This window comes from Epinephelus moara, chromosome 11 (assembly GCF_006386435.1).
Source record: "Epinephelus moara isolate mb chromosome 11, YSFRI_EMoa_1.0, whole genome shotgun sequence".
NCBI lineage: Eukaryota > Metazoa > Chordata > Actinopteri > Perciformes > Serranidae > Epinephelus > Epinephelus moara.
Window position 1 is genome coordinate 23,368,014 of NC_065516.1, and position 18,391 is coordinate 23,386,404.

General features: G+C 42.5%; 1 protein-coding gene across 1 annotated transcript in view; it reads left to right on the forward strand.

Moving 5' to 3' along the window:
* The window catches only part of stau2 (staufen double-stranded RNA binding protein 2), a 127,556-nt gene that overhangs the window by 33,162 nt on the left and 76,003 nt on the right, over window positions 1-18,391 (forward strand). Inside the window, exons 8-10 of the mRNA XM_050057025.1 lie at window positions 1,801-1,908; window positions 9,379-9,591; window positions 10,118-10,255. Coding sequence (XP_049912982.1) covers window positions 1,801-1,908; window positions 9,379-9,591; window positions 10,118-10,255 — 459 coding nt within the window. The remainder of the gene's footprint in view (window positions 1-1,800; window positions 1,909-9,378; window positions 9,592-10,117; window positions 10,256-18,391) is intronic.

The following is an 18,391-nucleotide window of genomic DNA, read 5'->3' on the forward strand; positions in this document are numbered from 1 at the left end:
CTCGTTTTTTCTGATATTGAGGTTCAGCTGATTGTTGCTACACCATGTTTATCAGTCTCTTTAAACAAAAGCTCTGTTTCCACCGAGCAGTATGGTATGGTTCAGCGAAAAGTTGTGGATGGTACCAAATGATCCGTTCCATACGTCCCCATTTTTGGTCCCCCCCTCTGTTGGGGTACCTAGCACACAGATCTGGTACTAAAAGGTGGAGCTGTGAACACTGCAGTCTGATTGGTCAGTAGAGGACGGTCACTCTGCTCAGGGCTGAGTTGTGGCTGGTTTTGAGGCTCATGTAATCACTGTTCATACTGTGGAGAGTTTTATTAGTAAACTGTAACTATAAAATGAAAGGATGTTTTGCTGCCTCTTGCTGCAGCTGGAGTTTGAGAAAATAATTTCATTCACTGGGGTGACAGCCGGCAACTTTTAAGGTGGAACATTAACTTGTAATGTTACTCAATGTATGAGGTGACGGCGTGAATCAATCAACACACCTTAAATTTCACTGTGACGACTTTGACCATTACTTTCGTGTTTATATGGCATACACTTTCAGTAATGAGTGGATCTTCAAGCGTTTATATATATTTATTTTGACCGGGTTATGTGAACTGCATATATTCTAATCCTCACTCGGAGGGGGAAAAAAGGGTCGCAAAATGTTGGTCTACAGCAACATTAAACCCCTGAGCTTGCCTGAGAAGGACTAATGCACAAACTCACTATTTTCAAATATCCCATGGAGAGAGACTCTCACTGCAGCCTGTTTTATTTTGTCAGCATGCAGCCTCAATCTGTGGACAATAAACCAGGTGCAGATTTCCACGTGTGTCACCAGTAATGAGGAAATACAGTGAGTGCTGGACGGAGCAGTGAGTGACAACAACCCTGCCCACAATTAAGGGTACTGTTTGCAGTGGAAACACTAAATGGACCTAGGGTCTAGGTACCATGTCTGAAGGGTTACTTTTGGTTCCAAAGGTACCATACCCAAAGTGTTTCTCACTGGAAATTATTCACTGGAATCATATATTTCCATAAATAATACACTTAACACCTTTTATTTGATTTCTTCAAAGTCTTCACTACATACATTATGAGTCTGGACAGATATGGGCATAAACTGCAACATGACTGGTGGAGGCATTTAACTGCAAGGCAGTAATTCTAGTCTTTCCATTTATTAAGAAAAACCTCGACATTAACCACAATACTTGCGTCAAATGTTGAAGAACTCAGGCATTTTTACCGATCAGTCATCCAAAAGAAAATAAAAGACAGTCTCTCAGTATTGACCCAACTTAAATAAAAATACCTGCACATGAAGATAGCAAGCGTCAAGCACTTTGTGTTCTCTACAGCTGAATATGGTTTCATACATGTAGCATTCTTTATAGCATTTATTGTTGCCATTGGGAAAACACCTCGCTGTGAAGAGACACCTTGGTGATGCCATTTCAAATGAATTAGCCTCTTTAATTATAGCTATTTCCACAGACATAATGTGACTTGGCATTTAGTTAGTTGAACCGTGTCCACATTTCTCTGTGGTCTAATCAAAGAGATACAGATGTCAGAGGCTCTTCCAGCTTTGGCTTCTCTTTTGTGTTCACCATATCAGTGATGCCAGTTATATGAGCCAGGCAAACCTGAAAACAGTAGTTTATCTAACATAACATAGTTCTGGACATATTGAACAGTTCATGAATAATATTTAATGCATTACTTAAACTAGTATTACAGAACAATAGACCATTTGGAAACTTACAAACTCTGATTTTTTTCCCCCTTCTTTTCCAGAGCCCAGAGGAAAAAAGCGAGACTGAGGAAGGCACTGATGCCAGCAAATCGGAGATCAGCCTGGTCTATGAAATTGCCCTGAAGAGGAACTTATCTGTCAACTTCGAGGTGAGAAAAAGACAACAATTATGAGAATAGGCCACGCAGATAGGAAATGTGTTGTCACGATGTATTACAAAACTAAACAACTCATTGAAGGAGTCACACTGATAACGCTCAATCTCCTACTGATGAGGAAAAAAGATCGGAACAAGGATGTGCGTGTTTACCCGTTTTTTCTTAATTTCCCGATAGTGAGGTCGTTTATCTTAAAGAGAGTTAAAAAAAAAAAAAAAGATGTGCACAGGAAGTTTAACATGGATCACTGCCTTTTTAAGGCTTGTGGAAACTCTCATGGTGTGAAGTTCCATGTGTTTCTGAAATGATGAAGAACATTGGCATGTGTCTTAGTGACGTTGTCTCATTGCTTTTGGCGGTGACTCAGCTGATAAAGTGACGATCATTGACGATAGTTCAGTACTGTGGAACTGATTCCTTAGTCAGCCTTGTGCACAAAATTAGATGGGCTTATATTTGTCACTTATATTTTTTTGTAAACCTGTTTTTAACATCCAATATTCTTCTTTAAATCTTATTTTTTAGCTGCAGTGTTTGAATGAAACATTTATTCCTACACTTTCTGGAAACATTAAATATGACTTACTAGATTATTAGACATCCCTGTACATCTTTCTTTGTGAAGAAAATTTAAACAAAATCAGACTTTTATAAGGTTACCAAAAGTTTAATCACACCTAAGACGTTGTTGTGTTTGGCTTCAGTGCTACATAATAAAAACAAAATTGAAATTCTTGCATTATTTTGCGCAATTTTCACTGTAATTCAACTTGACATATGAAACTTGGCATCTAAACTGGAATACGAAATTAAATTTTGTGGGCTTGAAAAGTGCCTGCCTCCACATCATAACCAATAAAAACTTATAATGATGAATCTAGTAAAGGTGCAGAAGTCTCCGGAAATTAAAGAAGTTGAGTGTGAACCCTGCGGTTATTAAATATCTGTTACAATACCCTTTGCTTTCTGACACCTCCTCAAATCAGCCAAATGCCTTTATTCTGTTACATTACATTACATTGCTCTGTTTACTGTCTATGTTGGGTCCTGCACAGTTTACAGCATGATTGAATCAAATTAGTTAAAAGTCAAAAATAAAAATTTCATTCAGTAGGTTCTAGCTGTGTGATCTGTTGTGGTTTCCAGCCGCAGGATGTTGCTAAGAGGCAGACACAGAGGCAGAACTGTTGCCCCGTGCTCATCACTTAAATAACTTATGATGGGAATCATTGGGGCAATCAATACAGAGCTATTGCCATTAAAATACAAGTCCAGCTGCTCAGTATCAAGCATCAAATTATCTCAATTTCAGTGCATTAAATAAAAAGTGTTTCCAGCTGGAGATTTTCAGACTTAATGAAGTGAAATTCAGCACTTGACCAGCAGTGCTGCTTGTACTCTGAGCTATTTGTGACTGAGCTGTGTTTCTTTGTCATTTCTGTACTGGAACAGTGAGCCTAATCATTCCATCACTGTCATCTGCTGAGCCAGATCTTCACAGCGTCTCATCTGTTGCGATCAAAAAGACCTTTGCAGTGTGACAGAGCGCTCCTGTTTCATTTTATTTCAAGTGTATAAGATGTCTTAAAACTTGAACAAAGGCAGTGATTAATTCAGAGGAGGTGAACAGCTGCAGGTTATTTAAAAATGTGTGTGATACTTTGTAGAAAAACATCTTTGGGATTTTCCTTCTCACATCAGTACATTCTGAGTCAGTTTAACACCCAGCATGAAGTGACCATTAGAGGAAATGAATCTTAAGCCACCTCTGCATTGGCTTGTTTGTTCAGCCAGAACATATTCTTATTCACAGCTGCTTCTGAGAAACAGGAGGGTTGGTGACCTTTAGAAATTCAGCTGGGGGATGCCCAGTGCTGCCACAATCTCCTACTGGCACGTACCACTGGATAAGACGAGGCCTTAACAGCTTTGCTCAGTGTTTTAGTTATGCCTGGCAGTTTTGATCTGGGAATCACAGGTAGCCCTACCACTGCTTTTCTAACCACCAGAGCCACTGTCCCCAACTTTTCCACAACCATAAAAAAGTTGAGTGTGTCCTCATATGACCTGCAGGGTCTGTTCTCCTTGGCGTTCACCGTATCTCAGCTGACACATCCAGTATTCCCTCCCCAATCGGGCCCTCTTCTTCTACTGCACTCTGCAAGGTGCCAAAAACAAGGGAGGCTCAGTTTACTCTGCGTGCCCCCTCCCTTCCTCCACAGAATCCCTGCCTTCCACCTCTCCTACCATCACTCCCAAAAATCACACAGAGGGGTGGCTGCCTGTTGAGGCTAGAGGGATAGGCGGATGGGGGTGAGAGGAAACGCTCAGACAGGGATGGAAGGAAGGGAGACTCTTCTCACACTGTTGACGTTGCTTGCTAATAAGAGTTTACACAACATTGCAGAAATTATCTGGAAAGCTGTCCAATCCTCCCTTTCACCCCCCTCTCTTCCCTTTCTCATCTTTGTCAGAAAACGCATTTGCTCATCAGAGCATGACATGGCTATCCTTCCTGGAACTGCTATTAATAATTTCAGCCAGCTAAATCTGGATTGATGTGATTCATTATCTGTCATGTCTTTGTCACTGTCAGCAATTACGCCGCTTTCATTTTCAGACCCTCCAAATTGGAAGCTGACAGTGGTGGTTTTTTTAAAAGCAGACCACAGCCACACTTCTCCAAACAGTCTGCTCTGTTCACTGTCAGTCTGGAGACTGTTCACTACTGCCGTCTGATGGGCAGTAAATCAGTAACTTCTCTCCACTTTGTCTTCGTTTCAACCATCCATCCATATCTCCGTCAACAGCTATTCTTTGCCTGTTTCACAAGTGGTGATTTGTGTGCCTGCAGCGACGACAGCGTTCAGCCTTTTCCCCGTGCTGTAAATGCATGATTTAAAGTGGAGAGAGGCTGGAAACACGTCAAGCAAACAGTTTTGTCTCCCAAGTGCCGTCTTTTCATTTTCTTTGCACTCCAAAACTGTTAGTTGATTAGTTTTGTTCTCCATCTCTGCACATCAGTCACGCCACATTTGTTTTTCTGTGCCATGTCAAACTAAACTGTCTGAAGGCCAAGCTGCATCCAGCCAATTATCCCCTCCCTCTGCTGGCATTACATACCTCTCTCTTCCCTTCATACCCCTGATGGCTCTCCAGCAGTCTCACTTTCATCCTCAATCAGTGTGTTGCATGCGTACGCTGTGGCTGGAGACCAAGTGTGAATTACACGTCTCTGTGGGTCTTTTTTTTCACCCATTGGGTCCATTACATTATAACTCATTAGACAAAGTCTGGCCTCATCTCCTACACTGTTGTGTCACATCTTCTTTACCGTGTCCTCTTTGATGCACTGAGAAGAAATGGTACACTCCCACACCTCCAGTCAAACTCACACACACATACACATACACACACAGTTAAACATTCACGCATCCTACACAAAACCGAAACGGTCATCTCTCCTGTGAAAGGCGTTCACAGCAGCCATGTTTTCACATCATCTCATCCCTGTCCTTACTGGGGCATGAAATTACCCGTGAGTCACCGCTAGCGAGTGTCTGCTTTCCCACCCCTCTGCAACGATGAGGGTCGCCGCCACCCTGAGAGCCAGTTGGCTCATTTAATCCCCCCGTCAGGCAATATCAAACAGATGTCAGCATCAAAGAGGAACCAATCTATAAATCACAGCTTGTGTGTTGGATCGGAGGCTCCCTTTCCAAGGAGGACACAAGAGAAGAGGGTCCGGGCCAAGAACCACCCATCTTACAAGAAGCAGCTTCCCTCAGGGCTTGTCCATCCACCGCTCGTCACAAAAGAGCCTTTCTTCCCTCTACCAGTCCCCACTATTGTCCTACCCTGCTCCCATAGCCTCCTCTTCCAGAGTACCTGAGGTCTCGCATGCACGGATCCTCAGACTGCTCAGGGTATTAATGTCTCTATGAGAAGGCCTCCCATGTTAGAGAAAAGAAGAGATGAAGCGACAAGAAGAGAAGGGGATTGAGGAGAGAGAAAAAAAATCAACATTGAATTACCAAGTGTTTCCTGTGTACAACCTGATCCTTGTGATTAGGTGCTAGACGGGTGTGTTTGTGTGTTTGTTTGCATGTATGTGTGTGTGGGTGTGCGTGTAAATGAATGGAAGTGCTGAAATCCCATCGGTGTGGCGCAGATCCCGTGTCGTCTGCCAGGAGACTGACTGCAGCTCGTCTGCCGCCATCCCGGGCCAAGAGTGTGTGACATGTGCGCACAGATACACACTTTGTCTCATGCTCTTTTGTTGACTGTACCATATACATATACAGGACACATCTGATGTTTTTGCTTTCTGTTAGTAACTGCATGTTTCCACTTTGAACAGCACAAATGAGTCTTAACAGTGAAACACTTGTCCATCACTTTTTTGCAGTATTCTTGCAAGTTTGTGGATTTTAGTTTGGATAAGTAGACAACAAAAGACCTTAAACCAAAGAGCAGTGAGTTAGTAACACACCCGCTTGACCTTTTGTCTCTGTAAAACAAATTACCATTAATTCTTAATTAAAAAGTAATCTGAATGTTATGTTACAATAAATCACTAAATGGGATGGTGTCATTGGGTTCATTAGTTAAAAACAAAATCATCCCAGTGCCAATTTAAAAATACAGGACTAAGCTGTTTATTCGCTTTCTAGCAGACAGTTAGAGGAGAACGTCGATGTAACACTCACATTTGTGTGATAAATACACTCACCAATTTATTAGGTACACCTTGCTACTACCAGGTTGGACCTCCTTTTGCCTTCAGAGCTGCCTTAATTCTTGGTGTCATAGATTCAACAAGGTGCTGGAAACATTCCTCAGAGATTTTGGTCCATATTGACATGATAGCATCACACAGTTGCTGCAGATTTGTCGGCTGCACATCCATGATGTGAATCTCCCGTTCCACCACATCCCAAAGGTGCTCTATTGGATTGAGATCTGGTGACTGTGGAGGCCATTGGAGTACAGTGAACTCATTGTCATGTTCAAGAAACCAGTTTGAGATGATTTGAGCTTTGTGACATGGTGCGTTATCCTGCTGGAAGTAGCCATCAGAAGATGGGTACACTGTGGTCATAAAGGGATGGACACGGTCAGCAACAATACTCAGGTAGGCTGTGGTGTTTAAACCATGCTCAGTTGGTACTAAGGGGCCCAAAGTGTGCCAAGAAAATATCCCCCACACCATTACACCACCACCAGCAGCCTGAACCGTTGATACAAGGCAGGATGGATCCATGCTTTCATGTTGTTTACACCAAATTCTGCAGAAATCGAGACTCATCAGACCAGGCAACGTTTTCCAATCTTCTATGGTGCCTTGGTTGTAACGAGTGTTTTTTTGTTTTTTTTTAGTTTCTGTTGCCTTTCTATCATCCTATCTATCAGCCAGTTAATTTTCTGTTGATTGATAATTGACTAATCATTGCAGCTCTAATCTTGTTCGTTAAATCTGTACAAAAACCAAAGTGTAAAGAAGACAATATGCCGTTTTACAGGGGTTATGTGCTGGACTTTTATCGGCAGGGACCATTAACTTTGTAGATAATCCCCTGATTACCCAACAAACAATCGCTGACATGTAACAGAGGTTCCCAGCTGGAATCAGACCAGGAATGTTGCCTTCACATCATCTCAGCCGCTCACCCACGAGGACGCGAATGTGTTTATTTCTTGGTCTGCTTACCATCTCGCTCAACCACATAAACTGAACAGATACACATGTTTAGAAGAGCCTGTGATTGACAGGGAGATGGAGTAAGTAACAAGTGATTGAGTGCAGCTACAGAATTGAGGACAGCTGAAGAGGCTCCCTGTCCCGCACATCTCATCATTCAACACATCAGCATCAGAGCCCTCCACCTGCTGGTCCATAACCAAACGCCAGTTACATCTACATGCTGTTAATAGCTCAATTTTATTTTCCCTACGTGACATGATCTCAGCTGACCAGGGCCAGCGATGTGCAGTGTGTCATCATCAACACCATCAACTGAGTCAAAAAAAAAAAGTTCAGAAACTGGATGCATCCCGTCCAGTTGAATGTTGTAACGTACAAGAAGCTGCCATGTTACATTTCCTTTTTCCTATGATGAGCAAGACCAGAGTAGATCCCCTGGGTGGGAGTGAGTTTGGCTGTTAGCTTGGACAGCTAGCGCTCCAAGGCTGCCCTGCAACAAACATCGTCACTGTGTAGTTAAAGTCATTGTGCAGGAATGCTGACACGCTAACAGGTACACTGACAGCAAACACGGGGCCGGTGTCAGCCCTGTTAGCATGAATGTCCTGCAGTTACTTGAGGAGTGGTTAGGATGAGTTATGGATATACTGTGATAGATTTTTTTAGTCTGTTGTATTTATTTCTCAAGATTTAGTTAGGTGTTACCTTTCTTTGTTTGGTTTTAATGCCCCACTTTTGTCAGGCAATGCCATTTTAGTGTAATTGAAGCAAAACTCAAGTTTCTGTACGTACAGTTGTGTAGAATGGAAGGAGAGGTATGCACACATTATCCTTTGTTCCCCTCAAGGTCTGGTATTAGTCTGTGTTGATGTATGGAGCATTTGAGGAATGCTCAAGGTTCCGCTTATCAGTTTAATCTGCTTTATCGGTCACTGGGTTCAAATTAACTGTTTCTAGATTGCATCTGATTGCTACAATTTGTGCTGTCTGCACCACAAATTGAGCTCAAATAAAGGAGAACAGGAGGGAGGGGGGGCTGAGAAAGTCTAAAGACACATTTACACACAGCAGCTACAGCTAGAGGGAGAGCGAGGGAGAAAGTCGGTGAGCTATGAATCGAAAAGGCGTCCACATTAGCGAAATATGTACTGTTGGACTCGGTAAGTGTGTGAAACCTAATTCTTCCTCCAGTGTGTTTTCCTCTACAAGGTTGGGGAGAACCCCACCTGCTACACACACACACACACACATATACACACTCTCACACTGTTCTCGGACTTCACAGGAAGTAGATGTGATTGCAGAAGCATGACCTAACGCCAGCCGGTGTTTGTTTTAGGTCTCCCAGGTGACCAGAGGCTAGAGGAAGGAAACTGAGCCCTCATCACCAGAGACTGTCATCTAGGAACATGTTCCTTGTATGTGTGTTTGTACGTCTGTGTGTGTGTGTGTGTGTGTGTGTGTGTGTGTGTTGTGTATATGAATAACACGCGCATATGGGTGGGTAGCACTGTGACCATCGAGAACAGATGTTTTGGACCACCTGGTGTAGCTGCTTGCTGAGTGCGCCGCACACACTCCCTCACACATATCATGTACGACAAAAACACTCAGATTCATTCAGTTTTTTCTGCCTGTTGTTTTTTTTCCTAAATCTGTTTGTCATGAAACATCTTGCGACAAAGCTGGCATTAAACCTAATTGGAAGTTTCATTTACATACTCATTTCCCTCTATGTCTCCCCCCCCCCCCCCCAGGTGTTGAAGGAGAGCGGCCCCCCGCACATGAAAAGCTTCCTGACCCGTGTCAGCGTGGGGGAGTTCTCCGCCGAGGGCGAGGGCAACAGCAAGAAGCTATCCAAGAAGCGTGCTGCTCTGTCCATCCTGCAGGACCTGAAGAAGCTGCCCTTCATCCCCGTTGTGGAGAAACCCAAGACGCACTACAAGAAACGTACCAAGACCATCCTCAAGGTACCGCAGCTGGGCCGGGGGAAGCTGGGGCCCTGGTGTACAGACAGACACGCTATGATGTCACCCTGTGATATGAGATTGTCTTGTTATGCATGCAAACAAAACAGGTTTTGATGCGCTAAAGGCATCTAGGGCCGTTTTTGTCAGGGTACAGTCAACTTGAAAGTGTCGCTCCTGGTCAGTCATGAAACACTTAAGCGTGGCAGAATATTCATTGTCACTATTTCAGTTACTTGACTGTAAAAGTTGGCATGAGAATCTTATATTTAAAAGATGTGTGAAATATAATCTGATCATTTTTCTTGCTCATTTCCTGTGCTGATCTACCTGTCTTTGTATCTTTTGCATCTATCCATTACAGATGAGTGTGATCTCATTTCTGTCCACTCATAAAGAGCACTGTCAGAATACACATACACCCACTGAACTATCTGTTAAGCTCTGTAGACTGCAGATGATTTTGATAATACAATAAATAAAGTTAACAATTGGCACTGATCGCCCTGTGTCTCCTCTTCCCCCCTAGACGGGACCAGACTATGGCCAGGGCATGAACCCCATCAGCCGTCTGGCCCAGATCCAGCAGGCCAAGAAGGAGAAGGAGCCGGAGTACCTGCTGCTCTCTGAAAGGGGGATGCCCCGACGCCGGGAGTTCATCATGCAGGTAAACAGCGGTTTTGTTTGATATTGCATTACATTACTTCACACGCTTCTATCCAAAGGGACGTACAATAAGTGCATTCAACCATGTGGGTACAACTCCGAGAAGTTGAGTTGTACCAACTTGGGGGACCAGTAGTTTGGCCTGTGGTGTAGCTGCTTTTTGAGAACCGCTCATACAAACAACTTCACACTTCTTGTCTCCTGATCAACCTGGGTGCAAAATGGGTGAAAAATACTGAATTACATTGCTTTCCTAACTCGGTGTACCCTAAAATTATGAACAAAAGGTCTCCAAAGCACTTCAAAATTGCAACTCAACGATTTACTACTTACTTACTGTGTACGTTTAGTTCAGAGGATTCAAAGATCTCCAAATAGGTGCATCAGTCACTTGCTTTGACAACATGACCGTGCTTATAAAGTCGAGCATGGATTTAATTAGCGGAGGTATTTGGTTGGTGGTAATGTAATTAGTGTTCTAACTTAGTGCAGCAAAGAATAACTCACCCAAGTCACTGCTAGTCAGAAACACCAGTGAAATACACCCTGAAGCCCCGACTCCGCTGCTGCACAGAGCATTGCTTGAGTATTTATTCAGAGCTTGATAATAACGAACGTGTTGCGTGTCCAAATCACACCAAATTCAACAATGCTCATTGTCCCTGGGTTTCCAATATTACACCTGCCAAGTGTGAGTCAGATACTGCAACCAATTTCCATTCACAGGATGAAAAGGAGCTTAACTTTCACCTGCTGATTCCAACTCAAACCCTGAGTCTACTGAAACACCTCCTGCGTAGATACATCGTCATGGATAAATCAAAAAAGTGGGTTCATGAGCTGGTTGATGAGGAAAAAGCTTGAGAGGTGAGATGGTCCTGAAGCTAAGAGCAGGTACACTGACTGTATTTATCAAGAGGGGGAACACAAGGCAGCAACAGAACAAGACTAAACCCTCTCTGCCTGATTAAAGGAAGCCAGCAGCAGCATTATATAACATCTTTACACTAGAACACAAGTTTCATGGTTTTCTCACGGGACTTTGATCTGGTTTCCTATTTCTGTATGGATGTCGTCCCAGCTGCATACAACCAACACACATGTTGTAGAACAAGGCCGGAGGCAGTTTAGGCTTTAACACACAGAACACCTTTATGCGTCGGCCCCTCACCCTGCTTCTATTTCTGATGTTCCGAGAAACACAATTTCATTTCTGAACAGAGTTTGTTCTTTTTCCTATGTACGCATGTCAGCTGTTTTTGTAGCCATTTTGTTGTGTAATTTCCCCTCTATTATCAGCTGTACAGTGGACAATGAGGTAATTGTTTTCAGCATACAAATGTAACAACCGTCATCAGCAGCCACGGAGGGCTCAGTGTCACTGATAATTAATTCTATTATAGGATGAAAAGAATTGTAAAGGTGGAGTGTAATAATAGTGTTTAGTGTTCAGGTCACACAAATGTTAGGATAAATTGTTGCCACTGAATATGTCTGCTCTGTACAGCAAAGAGTAGCACGAGTCAAATTTCACGTAAATTGTGATGAGAGTAATAGTGTAGTGGAGTACCACGACTATTGTGCTATTTATGAGAAAAGCATGACATTTCCAACATAATTAGTGCACACCATAATGTTTATTTACAGATGTGGGGGAAAGTCCAATCTGATCTCTCAGAGTTCAAATCCAAGATGGCCGCCAATCCACCAGGTCCATAGCCCAGTTCAGACCAAAGTTTCGCAACGAGACAAAACCATTTTAGAGTGTTGTAGAGAAAGGTTGCAGCGGTGTGAGCTGGCCGCCTGAGCTCAACTCAAGCCGGCTGATGGTGTCACCTGCAACTCCAGCGGCTGGTTTTAGAACATAAAGCACGTCACCTGTTTCTACAGCCTATCCGCTTGTAGTGAAGTCTGCTGGTCAAGTCAAAATGGCTGTGGACGGCATGTTCGCTGGCTGTAGTAGGTGCTCCATCCCCACTGAGCCCTCTGTTTCCATCCCATGTCTGACGTTGGGTCCCTGCTGCTGCTCGCTGTATGTGCGTATGCCCCCCCCCCCCACACACACACACAAACACACATTCTCATTGACTGATTACTGATATTTATATTATTGTGGTTTATTTATTGTGAATACAGTCCATCTGATGCTTCTTTTATGTTCTTCGCCATTTCATCACTACTACAAATGCAGCTGTAGCCAGTATCTCACTATCAATATCCGCATTCATATTTTAAGAAGCTACAAATTATATTCAGCCACAAAATGAGCCTGAAAAGCTGGAAATATAGAGTATTGTATTGTAAGTACAGGGAGTTGTTGCATTGAGATGATACACCGTCTCATCTAGTTGCATTGCTGTGAACCAGTAGGTTTTTAGAACGTTGCAGAACGGTGCATTGCAAGTAGTTGCCTGTTTCAACTCGTCTTGTCCTGAATCTTTGGTTCTGAACTGAGCTCAGTTTTCAAATGTATTTAATTTGGAACCAAATAGTGTGGTAAAACAATTAAAGTGACATTTCCAACTAATTTGCAGAATGAATGAATCCGCTATTATGTCTGGAATCTCCCTTCTACGACAGGCTTGAGACGTGCCCTCGTTGAGGACTTGGCTCAGATCAATCTGGTCCCGTGTGATTCGGTGATGGGAACCACTTGCGAACGCATGCCTTTGATGATGTCAACCCGAGCAGCAACCCTGGACCTTATGCATGGAAGACAAGTGCTCTAACCACTACACTAGGGAGTTCCAACTAATATGGGGATGCTTATTCATTTGGTGATGCTTCTGAGATTGACAGAGATTGGTAAAATCCATTAAGACAGTGGTGCTTAGATAAGATCTGTGGTGAAGATCAGTCTGGATCAGTTTCATGTTTTTTTAGCAGGTGGTGCAGGGACTGGAAGGAAACATTTAATTAGAGTGCAACAGAACGAGACAACAAGGTCACTATTGACACTGTGTCGTCGCCCTGAGGACATTTGTTTATTTTAATGCTCTGACTGGCATTGCTGCACACAATTTACATACCGTTCAGCTGTTTATAATACATTTGGCACGGACGTGAAATTAACTTGCATTCTGTGTAGCATTTGCATGTTCTCCCCGTGTCAGTGTGGGTTTTCTCCGTGTTCTCCAGCTTCTTCCTACAGTCCAAAGACACGCAGGCTAGGTTAAGTGGTGGCTCTTATGTGGCCGTAGGTGTGAATGTGAGTGTGAATGTGTTGTCTGTCCCTGTTTGTGTATCTGTCCAGGGTGTACCCACCTCTCGCCTAATGTCAGCTGGCATAGGCTCCAGTGCCCCAGGACCTTTAACAGGATAAGTGGTCACGGATAAGAAATAGTGAACCTTTGGGTGGGGAAAAGATCAATAGTTTGCATGCCAGACACAGTAATCTGTTTTAATTTTAATAGCTGATCATAAACTGATGGCAAATCAAACAAAGTGGTGATTTTTTTTTCCACATTTGGTAATTCAAGTGTGATTGCTGTTGGAGATTTTTTCCAGTTGCCTTCAGTATAAGGGAAGCCATTGTATGTTGACTTTGTAGGTGTTAACCTGGGGTGTAACGTGTTTAAAGTTGCTGAGTGAAAGACTATTGTTAGGCAGAAAAATTCTGTGTTTGCAGAGTTATTAAATATATTGAGGACATATTCAAAAGGAACACCATTGTAAGCAAGTGACCTAGATTTGTTTAAGAGGTGTGAAACCACTGGTGAAGACATTTCATCTTTGTACTTTTTCCCCCAAAATGCTCAAGGTAGGAGCCAGAAGGTGGAGCAATTATTGAAAATATGTCCAGGAAATGTGGAAATAGATGCTCAGGATTTTGGAACTAATAAGAAAACAGGGAAACTTGAGTTGATGCATGGACATCATACTGAAGTGTATAATGTATGTTTAGCTGAAAAGCAAGTTCTGGGTAAAAGCATGTGTAATGTTGACTGAATTTGGACGTGATCGATGGACTTATTAATTGTGGCACAGTGACATATATACATATATATATATGTTATTTCAGCGAGTGATACTTTTCCTAAAACAATGTATGTTCAATTTGATGATAATCAAGATGGCGCACAGAGGAGGAAACAGTGTACAAGCCAATTGGTGACCTCTACACCTGTTGTTTCAAAAGAGAATAGGGTCACAAGTAAAGGTAGATTATGTCACCAGTTTTCCCTTAAAGTGATCTGGGCGTGTACGGTACAAAGTTGTGGATGGTACCAATGGAACCGTTCTGTACCGTCCCCATGTTTGGTCCCCCCTCTGTTGGGGTACCTAGCACACAGATCTGGTACTAAAAGGTGGAGCTGTGAACACTGCAGTCTATTGATTGATCAATAGAGGACGGTCACTCTAATCAGGGCTGAGTTGTGGCTGGTTTTGAGGCTCATGTCTGAGAGTTTTATTAGTAGACTGTAACTATAAAATAAAGGATGTTTTGCTGCCTCTTGCAGCAGCTGGAGTCTGAGAAAAAAATAACCTTATTCACTGGGCCGACTGCTGGCAACTTTTAAGCCGTAACATTTACTTGTAATGTTACTCAATGCATGAAATGACAACATGAATCCATCAACACGCCTTAAATTTCAATGTGACAACTTGGATCATTACTTTAATTTTTATTCTCTCTCTTGGATGACTGAGATTTTTACTAATGAGTGGATCTTCAATCATTACATTGTTTCTTTGGGCTCCAGCAACACTAAACCCCTGAGCTTGCCTGAAAAGGACTAAACGCACAAACCCACTATTTTTAAATATCCCATCAAGACACTCACACTCCAGCTTTCAGTGTGAAAGCGATATTCATGTAATACAGTAAACAAGCTAATGGCGCTAACGACGGATCGGAAATGTGCGCTAGATATCAAACAGAAGCCAAAGATTTTGTCATAGTAAGAATATGTGAGCTGTAAATTCACCACCTCCAAACAGAAGAGAGGGGATAATGATATCTTGGAGTCTTAGGGTAGAAAGTTTCTCCTTCTCTGTGCCGCTGCATCACGTCAGCACCTGCCTGTACCAAAGAGTAGTGTGAAAGTTAAGAGTGGCCACTCCACAGCAAAATCTGGGGCGACGACTGCTTGCCTTGAAGCAATCCCAGTCAACTGATTGGTCACCAATTGATGATTCGAATCTCCGACTTTCAAAGGGCAGCCCTATATCTCACTGACAAACACTGCATTTCCTGTGACTTCATGATTGAAGTCAACTTGTGTTTCACCAGTTAAATATCTTTAATGTGAGTCTGCAACAGTAGGAAATGTTCGGTTTGCATTAGCAATAACTTAATACAGCGCTCTACAGATATTGAACATCTCTGGCAAATATCTTTCTTTAAATGTAATGGGTAACACCTGTGCGGTGTGTTTTTTATTAGAGTGAGAGTGAGAAAATTTCCTTACCATGGCATCCCCTTCAGGTACAATTTTGCATGGAGTAGATAATTTATAATTTAATTGGAGACTATCTTCTGCACACTGCTAGAATCCTGGACCTCCCTGTATTTCCTCTGTCTCTACTTCCTCCTCTCGCCCTCTCTGTCTCTTATCCTCCCTGTTCCCACATGAAAAGTTCTGTTTAAAATTCATTATTTTTACAGCATGCGTATAAAACTCAGAATCTTGAACATCCATCTTTACAGCCTTGTTTTCCTCGGAGGAGCAGCCAACTGTTTTATACCATTAAAGTGAAATTTCAAGCTGTTGTTGCTAAAGAAAGCTCACAGATAGTTTTCTGTACCACAGGAAGATAGCGGAATGTGGTCTGTGTAGCTAGGAGCCAGTATTCATTAACTGAAGGAAATGTCACGGTCTAATAACCCTTAACTAAGTTATGGATGATTTGCTGTTACCAGTAATCCAGTACATAGAGCAGGGACTCTACTTGGAGACTAAATCTCATCAGATGCCACTGTTACCTTATTCAGAGAACATTTTGAGGACATATATAAAAAAGCCACATTATTACTGGCAGCTGTGTCTGCAGGCTATGAACTCCTGTCAATTAGTAAATTGTGGTTAAAATTTGGCGTTGGCTCATTCCTCTTCGTCAGCCTTAAGATCTACCTAGTTGTTTCATACCTTTTACAGACTTCCAAGTAAAAGCTACCTTATTACCCCATACTGCTGTTTGCGTGAGTTTCTCCAAATACACTCACATGCATAGTAACAAAATAAAAATATTGTGGAAAACTCCTATAAAAAAGCAATTTAATCTGTAATCTTGTTTTCTATTTAATCGTATTTCATTTATGCTTTAACGAGCTGCTCCCTGGCTTACTGTGAACCATGCTACTGCTTCAGCGAAACCATTACTGAAATCTAGGCACTCACACAGTAACCAGGTTATGTTGTACACTAATCATCCACAACGTTAAAACCACTGACAAGTGAAGTGAACATTGATCATCTTGTTACGATGCAGTGTTTTGCTGGGAAACACTGGGTCCTGGCATTCATGTGTATGCCACCCACCCAGTTCCCCAGATCCCAGCCCCATCAGGCATTCGTAGAACGTGCCGATATCCCACCTCGCAACCCACAGGACACAAAGGATATGCTGCCAATGCCCTGGTGCCAGACGCCACAGGGCACCCCAAGAGGTGCTGTGTCCATGGCTCGACAGGTCAGAGCTTAGTCTGATTTAAGAAGGCCTCACCGTTGATCAGAGTTGGATTTCAAGGAATGGACATGTCCCTGAGATGCTCAATCAGATTGGGATCTGGAGAAATATGGAGGCCAGGTTGACACCTTGAGCTCTTTGTCATGTTCATTAGGTCATTCCTGAGTAGTTTTGACATTGTCCTGCTGGGGGGCCGCTGCCATTGGGTGGTGCCATTCCAATAAGGGGGTGTGCTTGGATCCAATGTTTTGCAGCATATATACTGTGCTAGTTGGTTTCCTGTCCTTTGGTTGTTGTTGCTTCACCCTGTGAGTATCTACAACCCCAGTCAGCAGTCTGCTTCGTGTCTGAGAAAAACAACTAGGAAAACTGGCGTAGTCCACTTTTAATTTATGCACAACATTTTAACTGCAGTTCTCTTTGTCTCACTCTTCCTGTTCGTCTTTCTGTGTCCGTCTTTCTCAGTCAAACTCTCGCCCTTTGTCTCTCTTTTCCGTAATCCTCTTCTTTCATAAGAAGAACAGAGCTTCTCTTAGCATCAGGCAGTAATTCAGCCTCAAACCTATTCTCCATGCCTCTTTGATACACACATTAGGCCCTGCAAGTGTGTGTGTGTTCCTTTTGTGCAGTCCACTCACTCTTCTAAAATTTCCACATTGTCTCCCTTGGTAAGCAGCAGCAGCAGCAGGGCTCAAATGAGTCTCTGTTTTCGCATCTTTTTTCTGAACCTATCACTTGTTATGGGGGGGGGGGAGCCCCAGCTTGTGTCAGATGCCTTTGAGATGGTTGATCATCTTTTTGCATTTAATAAAAGAGCCATTGTGTTTATTTTAGCATTCGGTAATTAAGGGGGTTTCAGTGTTTCCTGTGGAATGAGAACATTAGCTGTGGGGCCATGTCTGGTAGAAACAGGGGTCTTTTTCATTAGCTTTTAAAGGAATATAGTAGTGGAAAAAACGCAGGCATTGTTATAAACATATGTATTTTTATTTTTATTATAATATTTTATCCACATGGCATGGTAGCAGGATGTAGGGGGCTGCAGCACCTCCTAAAATCAGGTGTTAGCAAAAAAACATCATTGATAAAAAAAAGTTAAAGTTTAAAACTTATTTTTACAACTGTATTGTTTGCTTTAAGTCCTTTAAGTCCTAGTTTCCTGTTATTTTTTGAGTCACTCCAATGCGCCACCTGACCTGGCATCTTGGGAAACTTTAATTAAAGGCAGGTGTGCTGAAGTGAGTGTGGAGCGTGGAAGATGCCACGGGGCTACAGTCTTAAACCACTGTGTATATGGTTAATCTTAGTTTTTATTGTTTGACAAAGTCGTTTAATACCCCATTGATTTGAACTTGTTTTTATTATTTAAATTATTAACATGACACTGTCATGAACTTGTCATAAACATTATGTACATGTCATAAACGTTTATGACTGCTGTCATTAAGTGTCATTCGGTTTTTGTAATGACAAGTTGACATTGTTTGGGTTGTCTTGATTATGACAA